Source organism: Furipterus horrens, unplaced genomic scaffold (genome assembly GCF_987537825.1).
Source record: "Furipterus horrens unplaced genomic scaffold, mFurHor1.1.pri manual_scaffold_9, whole genome shotgun sequence".
Classification (NCBI taxonomy): domain Eukaryota; kingdom Metazoa; phylum Chordata; class Mammalia; order Chiroptera; family Furipteridae; genus Furipterus; species Furipterus horrens.
In genome coordinates this window covers 96,093,554-96,108,583 of record NW_028327179.1, presented here as the reverse complement: position 1 = coordinate 96,108,583, position 15,030 = coordinate 96,093,554, and the positions used below count along the sequence as shown (strand labels likewise).

At 42.7% G+C, this 15,030-nt stretch overlaps 1 protein-coding gene across 1 annotated transcript; it reads right to left on the bottom strand.

Moving 5' to 3' along the window:
• Positions 1–1,379: 1,379 nt before the first annotated feature.
• On the bottom strand, positions 1,380–5,727 carry PIP (prolactin induced protein). The gene is made up of 4 exons (XM_090286837.1): positions 5,602–5,727; positions 3,524–3,632; positions 1,941–2,055; positions 1,380–1,621 (listed from the first exon to the last, which is right to left on the bottom strand). Exons 1-4 carry the CDS (start codon positions 5,694–5,696, stop codon positions 1,497–1,499), a joined length of 444 nt encoding a protein of 147 aa, XP_090142963.1. The 5' UTR covers positions 5,697–5,727; the 3' UTR covers positions 1,380–1,496.
• Positions 5,728–15,030: the final 9,303 nt, after the last annotated feature.

The window sequence follows — 15,030 nt, the reverse complement described above, 5'->3', positions numbered from 1 at the left end:
TTTTCCAGCTTTACTGAGATACCATTGACATGAAACATTTTCTAAGGTTCAGGTGTATTAATGTGTAGGTTTGGTACACTTACATGTTACAAAATGCGTATCACCATCGAGTTAGCTAACACCCTCCATCCCGTCACATAAGCGCCATTTCTTTTTTGTGGTGAGAACATTTAGGATCTACCCTTTCAGCAACTTTCAAGTATATAACCCAGTATTGTTAATTATAGTTACTGTGCTGTACATTAGATCCTGGGAGCTTAGACAGGTCATTACTGGGAGCTGTGCCCTTTGACCAGTATCTCCCAGGAGCCCCACAACCCATCCCCAGTGACCACCCCTCTACTCTGTTCCTGGGAGCTCAGCCTTTGCAGACTTCATCTATAAGCAATATCCTACGGTATTTGCCTTTCACTGTCTTAGTTCACTTAGCAGAATACCCTGAAGTTTCATCCATGTTACACATGGCAGGATTTCCTTCTTTCTCATGGCTAAATAATATTCCATTGTGTGTGTGTATATATGTATACACAAGTATGTATGTGTGCGTGTGTGTGGTTTTTAATAGGGCCTGTGATAAAACATATAAGTAAAAATATTCAGTGCATTTTTGGTGCATGTTAGACATACAATCAATGCTGCTATGTAGTGTATCAAGTAATCTTTCCCAGTGGCTGGTTCCCTGCCCTGGGTCTGATACCCACTCAGGCTTGGTGGACTGGAAGATAGGGTCCCCTTACAAAGTGACTTTGTTCCTGTCCCCGTCAGCCTCCTTGTTAGGCCACCTGGCTTGCTATTAATCCCGCCTAATATCAAAGTGCTCCCCTGCCCTGAACATGCCTGGGGCTCTTGGTGCTTACTGCTCTCTCTGCCGGGATGCCCTCCTCCTTCTCTGTGCCCGAGACCCTGGCTCAGGAAGCACCCTCTGGGCCGCTCTGCCCTTCCGCTCGCTCTGCCTGCTGTGCAGCCCAGAGTCCCGAGCATCACTCAGTCCGTCGCTTTTCCCCGGTTGAAAAGAAGCCACATAACAGAATAGAACACTGTCATTTATCTTGGGGACCCCAGACTCTGCCCCCGACTCTGCCGTATGCAGCTGACTGCCATCTCCTGGGACCTGCAGGGGCTCCTGGGAGGACCGTGGGCTGTAGAAGACCAAGGAGCAGGGAGGCCTGGACGCTGGTCCACTTCCCACCCCCCAGTTGCTGAGTTTTAGGGCCAGCATTTCCTCTCTGTGAGCCTGACCCTGCTCTTCTCTACCCCTTCTTTCCCCCTCTTCATGGGCAGCGAGAACCCATAAGCTCTCCTCAGCAAAGTTTTGGAAACTGTGGGTACTCTGAGGCTCCTCTGGGAGAGCTTTTGGAGGGAAGACACAACACAGAGAAGCCCGTGAGAAGTTTATTTTACAGACCACAACGCATCTCCCAGTCAAATTCCCTCGGAGAAAACCATCTTGGGGGTGGGGTGGGGTGGGGGGCAGCGCAGCAGAGCTTCCGGTCAGATCAGAGTACAAACAGAGTCCTCAAGATAGTGAAACGGTTCGCTCTGATGGGAATCACTGCCTCGTCATTAGGGCAGATACCTAACTGAGGAATGACATCGACCACTGTAGCAATCCTTGCAGTGCCTGAAAGAGACAAGGACAAAGGTCATCTCTGGTAGCACCGACCCCCAGTGTCCAAACTTCTGTGTCAGTTTCTGGTACCTCCCCACTGGGACTCAGTTTCCCCAAGTCACCTGCAAATGTGTTACCCTTATTAGGTTTTCGTAGACAAGCCCTCGCCTTTGGAAGCTGGGCGCGGCCTCCATCCCCGCCGCCCCCTTTCTCCTTCCCACTGCCCCCTCCATCCTTCTGCCTGGTTCTGCACCAGATCCGGAGCCGCGTTTCTCTATGGTTTCCCCTCTCTGGTGGGCAGTTCTTCCCTTGAGTAACTTCCTCTACTTACTGTTGGTCTCAAAGTCCCAGTAGAAGGTTCTCGGGTAATCGTTACACAGGCAGGCGGTGTACTTATAGGTGAAAGGCCCCTCCATCGGTGTGCTGCTCACCAGGTAAGTTTTAATCTGGCGGGGAGGCGGAGAGATGACCTAGCATTAGCATGGGAGTAGAAAGGGGGAGAAGGACCAGAGAGAGCAGAAGAAGAGGAGGAGGGTGCCCTTCGTGGGCAAAGAGCAGGGATGGAGGTGGAGAGAGCATGAGGGGGTCCACTTCTGCGGTATCATTTCAGGAGCTGAAGTTGAGGTACCCCTCCCCCATGCTCACATTCTGGCTCGGGGGTGGGGGACAGAGGTGAGTGCCTGGGGCCAGGAGCACTCATCCTGGGTGTAAGTCATTGGGGGGGCAGGCAGGGGCAGGCCTGCCTTAGTTCCCAGCCAGGACTTCTGGAATTGCCCAGGACCGTGACCGCGGCCTGATTGCCAGGCCTTGCTGCAGCGCTGTGACCAAGGCCCTCCTCTCTTTCTCTCAACCTCGGTGACCTTCAGTAACAGAAGTGATGTCTTTCCTTCGTGAGAGGGGAGCCACTACCCACCCAGCCTGGCTGTTAGAGGAGTGGATGAAATCCTGAAGAGAACCTTCCTTGTATCTTTTTGAACTTGAGTGTGCTCTACAATGGATGATCTCAGAGCGCTGCCTGTATCGGGTTCAGCGGAGGCAGGCTCGTGTTCTAGTTCATGTTCAGCACGGGGGTTAATCCCGGAGGCCACAGACCCACGGGCTCTGTGAATAGACTTCAGTGAGTCTGTGAACTCACATGGAAAGAAATTGTATCTTTATTTTCCCTAGCTCCCGTGGACACGGAGCGTTCCTTCTGCTATGAATGTCATCAAAGATCCACTGTGGCCTTAGCAGTGCGTGATTTTATCACGAGGAGAAACATAGACTTGTTCGTGCTGCATTACAGATTTATATATCTCGGAAGAGTGCCCGCCCTCATTGCTACCCTGACTACGGGGTGTTTCACTCCGTGGGCCTGGCGGGGGGCCGGCTGCTTGTCTCCCAGAACCTGCCCGGGTCATCACGGCTGGTAACTTTGCCCCAAGGAGCACAAGACAGTGAATTCAAGTGTTCTCACCATTGCAGTTTTATCCAGAACACACCAGAGATCCTGGTGCTTCTTTAGAGAAGCCTAACTTCGCCTTGCTTATCTTTTTATTGCATTTACTACAATGGATGTTCACGAGTCAACGTTTCTTAACACTTGGAAAATCAACACAAAAAACCAGGACCCACTGGGTGTCCAGCATGACCCGTGTGATCTGTTACCAAAGACCAGCGCCCAGTTTACGGCGCTCAGTCAGGCTAAGCAGCTGCAGCCTTTGTAAAACACAGCGAAGCCATTCGGTTGTGAATGTATTGCCTTTTTCAGCTAATGGGTGTGTAAAGAAACATATATGTTACTGTATCGCATGCTTATTTTTTATAATTTTATCACTGCTCTTTAATCTGGTTGTTTTCCTACGTAATCCAATGCATTTTTCTTAAGGAGGCAGCTTTTTCTTCACTTCTCTCCCACCTTCGGCCGCTCCTTACCACCATACATTCTTTCAGCTCTGTCTGCACTCTGAGCTCCACAGTGACTTCTTCATCTGCCTTTGTGATCTGGGGCATCTGCAAATCCATCAGGATCGGCCGCCGGCTGCTTTTGGGAAGACAGAAGGCAGGGAGCGAGCAGTGAGCGGTCCCTCAGAGAGAGGGGCCCAATAAGCAGTGTCCAGGGACCCGGGAAGGTACGAGGGGAAGGGGACGCTCTGCTGATGAGATCAGAACCCCCGGGGCAGCTTTGATTTTTAGGTAGTTTGGTTAGTTTGCACTGATTTTGTTTTGCTTAATAAAAAGCACCTTGGATCCTTTATTTGAAATGGAGAATCTTCTTTCCTTCCACTGACCAAAAATACATTATGAAAACAGTAAAAGTACAGGACCACGTCCTCTCCTAATAAAATTCTATAGGTTCTGCTGATGGTCCATGCCCTGGGCGGGCTCCCGCCACCATTAGTAGGGAATTTCGTATCAACAGAATCACAAACGTCTCAACGCCCTGCAGGAGAGGCCATCCTTGCAGATCCCCTTCTTTGGTTCCTGGTGGGGCCTAGGATGTGCATTGCTTTAGCTCTGCAGGGCATTTTGACACAGGGCCATATCTGGGAACTATAGGTCCCACCCTGCGTTCAGGCCACACATGACAACCTGATGGAGAAAAGCACATGGGGACAAGGAGAACGGTCAGGAATCCCCTTCAGTCAGTGAGGACTGGGTTCAGGACCCGCAGTTACTGTCTCTTTCCTTTTGCTGATGGGCGAGACAGGAGGGAATTCCGTGGCCTGGCCCCACCCCATGCTTCCCAGCCCGGCTTTCTAGGAGAAGCATCAGATTCCAGAGAGATTCTTCCCCTGTGCCAGCTGCTCTGGCGCTCAGTGAGCAAGGGAGGGGCCTGAAGCCCTCAGCGCCTTCAAAATTCCTCCCATTTGCACCTGAATTTAGGGCTGATAGGATGACCAGAGCAGCAAGAGTGATCAACCTTCCCAGTGAGCCTGCAGGGAGCGCTTTGCTGGGGTGGAGGGCTTTCAGGGCTAAAACCAGGAAATTTGCGGGCAAACTGGGATGGTCAGTCACCCTGACTAGCACAGCTTATCAACAAACTGCCACACCTCAGGGCTAAGTGGAGTGACATTGTTTCTGAACCTGTCCCTCTCAGGCTTTTGTAGACACCCACCCATGTCCATTATATCAATCAGCTTGTCAAAACCCTGAAAGAATTCCCCCAGGACGAAACCTCTGGTCATGCTACAAGAGGGTTCCCCCAGGATCACAGTCCAGAAACCCAGCATCTGAAACGTTTTTTTTTTTTTTAACTAGGGAAAAAATTCCTAGATTTGATGCGTGACCCTGCTTCTCCCTCCAAACGCTCCCACTTCCTGCTTCATTCTTGGGGGCCCCAGTTTTCCTGCTTCCTTCAAGCCTGTGCCCACAATGAGTTGGCTTATGAATTGGTGCTCCCAGATCCCTGGGGGCGGGGTGTGTGTGTGTGTGCGCGTGTCATGGACAAGAGTTCCTCACATTTGTCTTCAGACCTCAGACTAGGAAGAATGTCTAAACAGCTAGGCAAGTTCAATCTTAGACCATGGGGCCAAGTTCAAGACCCAGCGCCTCTGGCCACGCAGTGAGTCCTGCCAACAGGGCCCAAAGCTACCCTCGGAACGCACAGACCTGCTCAGACCCTTCCCTTCTAGGAGGCAGGGTGTGAGGAGGTGAAGTTCACCGAGCAGAAATGTAACGAAGGTGTAGACGGTGGACGTCAGACAGTGTCGGTCAGAGCCTGGGAGGAAGACTAACTGTTAATTACAGCCTACATGTGTACTGGGAGCCTTGTGTTCGAGGCAGCCTAGAAGCACCCCGTGGCGATGTGAGGGGGCCTGATGGGGCTCCTAAGAGGAGAGAGGTGGGAATTGGCATGGGTTCATGAGAGCTCCCAGGACTGAGTTTCTGGGAAGTTGAAAGAGCTTTCAGGAAGAGATATGCAGATTTCCACGATAGGAGAGAAGCCCTCCCCCCAAAGATTGTTTTTTTTTTTTTTTTTTTTGTGGGAGAATGGGAAAGGCATGGCTTACGTGTCTTCCTGAGCTGTGTTGGTCCCCAGCTGCAGACAGAGAACCAAGAGCAGGGCGGCATGGCTGGCCCTCAACAGGAGCTGCAGGGAGCGCATGCTGGAGGAGGCGGGGCTGGCGTCCGGAGAACTGGCGCTCAGGTGCCCAGCACTCTCTTTATATGCAGAGCAAGGGAGTGGGCGAGCTGCCCTGCAGGCCCACGTGACGCATCACCCTATTGCCCTTTTCACTCATGATCTTTCCTTGTTGAGCTCGTTTGTTTTTCTCCGGAAAAAGTCAACATTCGCCACAGCGTGCGCGTCTGGGAGAGGTTAGATTACCCTTCCTCATGTTCCCAGTACCAGAGTTTTTCAGAATGACCAGGACTTCAGATGATACACAGCTCTTCCCTGGCTCACAGAAATCATTTCTTATTCCTCTGAACTACACACCTGTCTATGCAGCTGCAACGTAGCCTTGGCCTCAGTTCTTCCTCGCCCCCCACCCCACTCTGGGGACAAAGAATCCAGCTATGGTAGCAGACTTCAGATCACAACTCTAGGACACATTGCCTGATCCCCTTATATGACGTTCAAGAGGAGACGTTCAGAAAATTGGTTAGGGAGCTAGGCTCACCAGGGCTTCCCTAAGGGCCACAACCAACCAGAGATGAGCTTCTCTGGATGATGGAGAAGTGAGGTCATAGTGCAGGGTGACATGAAGGTGTTTGTGATTGGTAAGTCTTTCTTCACTTCAGGGGTAATGCTCATGTCCTACAGATGCTGCAGGTCCCCAGCTACCCGAAGTCCCCAGTCCAGGGCAACATTTTGACTCTAGACTCTTCCTGTAAGTAGCTGGCATCCCCAAATCAGACTGACACCACCAGTCTGCTCATTTCATTCTTGACATGACCACATTCATCCATGTGTCTCAGAGCCCAAGGCACGTAGCAAGACCCACCATGGGAAGGATTCCTGCCTTGAGACCAGGACCCAAGCTGTGTCCAGCAGATTGCTCTGACCCTGGAATTTCTCTTCCTGGGCTGGGAGGGAGACTGAGTCTTTCTGACACTGGTATTGTGATATTTCTCTTTAATCGATTAAATCTATTCCTTAACCTTTGACATGTGACAGTGTGAAATTTGTTCCTCTTCTTTGCATGACAGAAGGAAGGCCAGGAAGACCCTCCCCGGCATGAATGAGAAAAATCAGAGTTCTGGGAATTGCATGTTTGCTGCCTGCCATAGGCACGATTCAGAATTAAAGTCTAGATGTGTGCTTCTGTATCCCTCTGCCACTTACTCTTCTCCAGCGCCTCCCTCCTCATGCCTTTGATTCTGGTGTCATTCTTGTCATTGCTCACTTGTAACTCCAGCTATTATTGCAGGCATTTGCTTTCTTCTCCGTTTCTATCCCACGTACGCAAGAACGATGCTTGTATTTCCCCTCGTCCTGGTCACAGCGGTCCTCTTTTGTGCACACGCCCCCACGTTGTCATTTTCTCTACACCTGCTCCTTTGCCTGCTTACTTTAATAATTCCAGCAGAGGGGCCTGCTAGCGGAGGTGAATGAAGGAGGAGGGCAGAAGAAGCTAGGAAGTGTTCACCTGGGAAAATCCAAGGAGGGCTCCTTGCTGGGGTTGAACTCCCATGGCAGGCGCAGCCCATCCTTGAGGATGTACCTCCAGCAGACACCCCACGAAGTGGTGCTCCAAAAGGGGCAGAGGCCAGTGGTCGAGAGAACCTACTGAAGGTAAAGAGGCTGTTCTCGCACGGAGCAGTGGGAACTGCCAATGACAAAGCTTAGTACTATGAATGTCATGGCTAGGGTGCTGGTTAATTTTGTGTCATCCTGGCTAAACCTGGTGCTTAGTTTTTGATAAAACACCGGCCTTAGCTGTTACTCTAAAGGTACTTTTAAATCAATAGACCCGGAGTAAAGCTGATTTCCTTCTATAATGTTGGCAGGCCTCATCCAGTTAGGCGAAAGCCCTAAGAGGAAGGACTGAGAAGAAGAGGGAATCTGCCTCCAGAATGCCTTTAGACTCGAGCTGCAAAAAACCCCTCCCTGGGTCTGCAGTGCGCTGGCCTGTCCTACAGATTTCAAACTTTCGAGCCTCCACTATTACGCGAGTCAATTCCTTAAATAAACATCCATTTCTCCTTCTCCCTCTCTCTCTCTCTTCCTCTCAATAATGTTTTCTCTGGAAAATCTTTTGTTAGATTTATCCTCATTACTTGACATTTTATGATAATATAAATGGTATGGTATAAAATTCATATTCTAATTGTTTGTTAGAAATCATATAGAAATGTAACTGGTTTTGTAGGTTGATCATGTGTCCAAAAAATCTTGCAAATGCTTAGTAATCCTCATAATTTCTTATGGATTCTTTTGGATCATCTGTATGTACAAATATATTCCTCACAAATATAACAAGTTTTTTATTCTTACCTACATACTTTTATATCTTATCTTGACTTGCTAAATCACTTAGGACCTCCAGTACAATGTTTAATACAAGTAGCTGTAGAGGACCTCCTATGGTAATCCTGGTTGCCAAGTGAAAGCTGTTAGTAGTTCAATATTAAATTTAATATTTGGTGTGCATATTTGTAAGCATTCACTGTAAGATTAAAGAGTTTTCTTTCATTACTGGTTGTGATGGGCACGAAATGCTCCCCACCCCCCAAAGAAGTCCAAGTCCTCATTACCTTATATGGCCAAAGGGACACTGCAGATGTGATGAGTATTAAAGATTTTTAGGCAGGGAGACTAGCCCAGATCTTTCAGGTGGGCCTCATCTAAACACACGCATGCTAATATCTGAGAACCTCCTCAGCTTGGGTCAGTCAGAAAAATGTAAAAATGGAAGAAGAGTCAGAGAGATATAGAAAGGGGACCATGAGCCAAGGAATAGGAACAGCCTCAGCCAGATACAGCAAGGAAACGGAGTCTCCCTCGGGGCCTCCGGGGCAGAACACAGCCCTGCAGAGGCATTAATTTTAGTCCAGCAAGTCCTGTGTTGAACATGGAACCTGCAGGACTCCAAGATAATAAATCTGTGTTGTTTAAACTACTAAGTTTGTCGTCATTTATGTCTGACAGCAACAGAATGGTAATAATTCACTAGTTTGATAAGTTTTTTCAAAATCCTAGAGAATGAATTTTGCCAAAAAATTTTTTTTGTTTCAATTGAGATGCTTATATGGCTCTTCATTTTGTTAACATGGAGAATGATAAACCAACTTTTCATTGCATGAATAAACTCACCGGTCACATGGTATTATATACACATACACACACACACACACACACCAGCAGGCACTGGTGCCAAAGGAAAGAGGTTTTATTCAGGTGCCACATGACCTGGGAGAATGAGGTATTCCTGTTTCAAAGACCACGTCAATCTTCCTGCTGGAGCTGAGGTTCTTACAGGGATACGGAGGGGAGGGCTTTTTTCCTATCCATTCCGCTTTCACGGTTTCAGGTCCTGTCCATTCATATTTCTAGCTTTTGGCATGCTCAGTGGAAGAACCTCCCCCTGCTACCATCTTGGCCAATGGGGGATACTCCCCGGGGCTCCATCTATGGTAACAATAACACTTTCTTAGTATCTTTGCTTATCTGTACACAAGTGATATGGACCCGTCATGTTATTTTCTCATAACGTTATTTGCCAGAATTTGTTAGCAGGGTTAGGCTGGCTTCGTAAATTAAGTTGGGAAGTATTCTTCTACTCCCTGGAATAATTGTGTACAACTGTTGCTGATTGTTCTTGAAATATTTGGTAGAGTGGCTATTGAGGTTAAGAGGGCTTGGTGTTCTCATGGGGGAATTTTAGAATATAGTTTCAATGTCTTTAATAATTAATTGTCAGGTTATTTAGACTTTTTCTTCATTACTATGTTTTGTTAAACTGTGTTGACAGAAGAAGTTTGTCTATGTTATATAGTTCTCAAATTTATTGGCATAAAGCTGAACATAATCTGATTATATTGTCAATTTCAGCAGGATATGTAATTATATCTCCCACTTGTGTTCCTTTTTAAAAAAATTAGTCTCATCATATATATATTGATTTTATTAGTCTTTAAAAAATATTATTGGCATTGTAGAGATTTTGTAAGTTTATGCATGTTTCTCATTTATTTTTTACTACATTCTGTTTAATTTGTTATTTTCCCTAGTTTCTTGGGATATCTGCTTGATTGATTTTCATCTTCTTTTGTAATATATATATTTAAAGCTTTAAATTTGTTCTAAAGCATAGCTTTACCTGTACCCTATAAGTTGCTTTGTTGAATTTCAATTATCACTTAGTTTAAAATATTTTCTAGTTTCCACTGTGATTTTTCTGCAATCTATTTCTTATTTAGAAATATGTCTTATTTCCCAAATATAGGATTTTTCTAACAGCTTTACTGAAGCATAGTTAATATACAAAAAAGTATACAAATTTAAGATGCAGGGTGGGGCAAAAGTAGGTTTACAGTTGTAAGTGCACAAAACACAGTTTACTCTTGTACTATTATTTATTATTGTATTATTTTCCATATGAACAACTGTAAACCTACTTTTGCCCCACCCTGTATATAATTAGATAAGTTTGGACATGTGAACATACATGTGAAACTATCATCACAATTAAGGTACCACATAGAGGATGTTTTCTTATTGAATTTTTTTCTTATTTATATTGAATTTGGAGGATGTGCTCTGAGTGGTAGAGAGAATAATGGCACCCCCAATTGTCTATGTCTTAGTCCCTGAAACCTGTATTTTACTTTATATGGCAAAATGGACTATTTTGATATCACTAAGTGAAGGATCTTAAGGAGATTGTCCTGTGTGGGCCCACTGTCATCACAAAAGTTCTTGTAAGAGGGAGAGGGAGGCAGGAGAGTTAGAGTGGGAGGAGCTATGATGACAGAGGCAGAGATCAGTGACGTAAGGAAGGGCCACAAGCCAAGGGATGCAGGTGGCTGCTAGAATCTGGAAAAGGAAACAGATTCTTCCCAAGAGCCTCAAGAAAAAAAAATACAGGCCTCCTGACATCTTGGTTTAAAATTTATAAGCTCTGGACATGTAAGATGATATATTTGTGTTACTTTAATCCACTAAACTTATGGTGATTTGTTACAGCAGCAATAAGAAATGAATACATGCTGCATTGTTTCCATCATTTGATCCATATTGAAATGTTTTATTTTCATTTTCTGTGTCATGTGTGTGATTGAAAAGTGTGTGTATTTTTGAGTATCTCATTTTTTATATATCTAATAGACCAACTTAAAAAAAAATTATCATGAAATAGTTTATAGTCTTACTAAATTTGTATTAATGTTTTCTATAAATTATTGAGAGTGGTGTGTTGAAATCCTTTTACAATTGAAGATTTTATGATTTCTCCTTTCTTCTCTCCCTCTCTCTCAATTTCTTTGGATAAATACCCAGAAGCAAAATTTATGGGTTATATGGTAGTTCTATTTTTTATTTATTGAGGAATTTCTATTATGTATAATCTCACCAACAGTGCATGAGGGTTTCTTTTTCTCCACACCCTCATCGACGTTTATTCTCTGTTGTTTTTTTGATAATAACCATTCTGACAAGTGTGAGGTGGTATCTTACTGTGGTTTTGATTTGCATTGGTTAGTGTGTTGAGCATCATTGCCTGTGTCTGTTGGCCATCTTTACATTGTCTTTGGAGAAATGTTTATTCAGTTCCTCTGTGCATTTTAAAATCAGATTGTGTTCTCTCTTATGTTGATTGTATGGGGTCTTTATATATTTTGGATATTAACCCCTTATCAGGTAGATCATATGTGGATATGTTCTCCTATTCAGTAGTTTGAATTTTTGTTTTGTTGATAGTGTCCTTTGCTGTGCAGAAGCCTCTTAGTTTGTTGTAGTCCCATTGGTTTGTTTTGTCATTGCCCTTGCCCGAGGAGATCTATCTGAGAAGATATTGCTAAGACTTATGCCAAGGAGTATACTGCCTATGTTGTCTTCTGGGAGTTTTCTGGTTTCAGGTCTTACATTTAAGTCTTTAATCCATTTTGAGTTTATTTTTGTACATAGTGTTAGAAAGTGGTCCAGTTTCTTTTCTTTTTCCATGTATCTGTCAGGTTTTCCCAACATCATTTATTGAAGAAGCTGTACCCAATTGCATATTCTTGCCTCCTTTGTCATAGATTAATCGACCATATAAGATTAAGTTTATTTCTGGGCTCTCAATTCTGTTCTATTAATCTATGTGTCTTTTTTTTTTTTTTTTATGTCAGTACCATGCTGTTTTGATTACTATAGCCTTGTAGTACAGTTTGAGGTCAGGTAGCATGATACGTCCAACTTTGTTCTTCTTTCTCAATATTGCTTTAGTTATCCAGCATCTTTTGTGGTTCCATATAAATTTTAGGATTATTTGTTCTAGTTCTGTGAGAAAATGCCATTGGTATTTTTACAGGGATTGAACTGAATCTGCAGATTGCTTTGGACAATGTGAACATTTTAATGATATTAATTCTTCCAATTCGTTAGCATTTTATATTATTCCATTTATTTATGTCTTCTACAATTGCTTCAATAAGGTCTTAGAGTTTTGAAAGTAGAGGTAAAATTATTCCTAGGCTTCCTTTTCTTTTTTCTTTTTTTTTGATACAATTGCAAATGGGATTGCTTTCTTAACTTCTTATTCATTTTTTAAATTGTATTCTTTTTAAAAAGATTCTATTTACTTATTTTTAGAAAGTGGGGAATGGAGGGAGAAAGAAAAGGAGAGAAACTTTGATCACCTGTTGCCTCTTGCATGCCCCCAACTGGGGACCTGGCCCATAACCCAGGCCTGTGCCCTGACCAGGAATTGAATCGGTGACTTTTTGGTTGCAGGCCAGTGCTCAGTCCACTGAGGCATGCTAGCCAGGGTTTAACTTCTTATTCTTTTAGCTCATAATTACTGTATAAAAATGCAATATAATTTCCAAATATATCCTGCAACTTTACTGAATTTATTTATTAGTTCTAATAGTTTTGGTGGAATCTTTAGGGTATTCTTTATATAGTATCACGTCATCTGCAAATAGTGACAGTTTTACTTCTTCCTTTCCCATTTGGTGGTTTTTTTCTTCTTTGTGTTATCTGACTGCTGTGGCTAAGACTTCCAATACTATGTTGAATAGAAGTGGTGAGAGTGGGCATCCTTGTCTTGTTCCTGCTCTTAAAGAAAACGTTCTCTGCTTTTCACAGTTGATTACAATATTAGTGACGGGTTCGTCATATATGGCCTTTATTATGTTGAGGTATGATCCTCTATCCCTACTTCGCTGAGACCATTTATCATGAATTGATGTCGGGAGCAATTTCTCTTATTTCTTTTCATTCTGTAAAGGTTTCCTTTATGTATTTTGAGTCTGTGTTATTGGGTACATATAAATTAAAGAGTGTTATATTTTTCTTGGTAAAATAAATTTTGTCAATAAAAATTTTGTCTCTTTAGTAATATTTTTGGCCTTAAAGTCTATTCTATTTAATATTAATATAGTGACATCAGTTATACATGGTTAGTTATTAATTGTTAAATCTTCATGTATGCTTTTATTTTTAGTTTTTTAATATTCTTAAGTTTGAGATACATCTTTAATAAGCAGCATATAGTTGAGTTTTGATTTTAATAAGTCTGAAAATATTAGACTTTTAATCTAAGTATTTATCCAATTACCATTGGCATAATCATTGATATATTTTGATTTTAATTACTATCAACACACATAATTTATATTTTTCCTGCCTCCTTTGTGTCTGTTTTTCTATTCTTTTTTTGCCTTTTTATTATGTAATTTGTCTTTTATAGTAGCTTTTATGTTATATAGTTCATTACTATTTCTTATGGTTATGCTAGAGATTTTAACCTGTATATGTAACAGAATCTGATATTAATTACATCAACTCTCTGAACAATACAAAGCCTTAGATCATTTAAATTTTTTATCCTTACATCCAACTTTGTATGCCATTATTACTGTATATTTTAGTCATTTCTACATATTTTTAAATAAAATTATTCTGTAGATTTTTTATTGAGGTATAATATACATAAATGCCCCAATTTTAAGTGGAACTCAATAAATTTTTACAAATATCCCCCTTAAGCCACCACTGAAATTATATTGAGATATAGATAATTTCTTATGCACTAGAAACCTTCTTTGTGCCCCCCTTCAGGTCAGTAACCCTAATATTAAACCAAAAGCTCTATTTTTAGCATCAAAGATGATTTTTTTCTTTTCCTAAAGTTTATTTAAATAAATACATACGTACTAGTTGGCTTCTGACTTCTTTTCAGCATAATTTCTGTGGGATTTATTTAGGTTGTTGTACTTAGCAGTAATAAATATTTTCCAGTGTTGTTTAATATTATATTATTGAATGTACATCTTATCCCCAGTCTATTGTTGTTGGAAATTTGGGGTTTTCCCACATTTTTGCTATTTTGAAAAAAATTCTTAGTTTTTTTAACACGCTTCTAGCGTAGTTGTCCACTGATTTATTTTGGGGATGTACAATCAGATTTGCTGTAATATAACATGTGTGTTCCTAAAAATCACTGCACTAGGCAAAATGTCACAACTGAAGCCATAAGACTTATGAGGAAAATGGAAGTAAGGGCATAACACTCAAAAATATTGTCAGCGATATGGAAAATAAAAAGAATAATACATTATTCAACATCAGATGGTTAAGAATATATAAGCACTGTAACAAGAACAACACTTTACCTTGAAAAAGACGTGACCTTTGCTTGTGGAAGTGGGTGTCAGGGATGTGACAGTTTGAGTCACTGTGAAATGGCGGCAGGAGGGTTGTCCAAAATCAGACAGGAAGTTGTCACTCCAGATATGGTGTCCTTGCTTTGGGGTTGGCTCCTGATCTTTTTTTGTAAGCTTTAAATCCTTGGGCATGGTTTGGTTTTTTTTTTTTCAGCCTTTGAATTGTAGGTCCTTCAAGGTTTAATAACGGGTGTCTGTTTTATCAAGATTATAATTTTTGATCTGATATGTAGCCTTCTTCTTCAACTAACTTTAGTGTCACCGCTGGAAATTCTTTCATGGCTTTCTTACCTCAGTTGTGGATTCTCCTGGGAGCTGAAGGCTTTGGAGATCGTAGTGATGCTTGAATTCACTAAACCAGCCACAGGTGGCACTAAAAGGAGCCCCCTTTTTAGGATTTGGTGGTTTCTGTTTAAAGTCTTCACAAATACAGAGCACTGTCTTTTCTTTGTACTACTTGGCATTTTGAACCAGGACACTTAGATATATTTGGAATGTTGAGTGTGTGTTTATTTAAAAAGAAAAGCTTGCAAATACAAAGGGATAATAAAATATTGCCTTGTAGGATAACACACACAGTGGACCGAGGTGGCTGGTAGATATTTGAGGTGTGTGAGAGTGTTTTG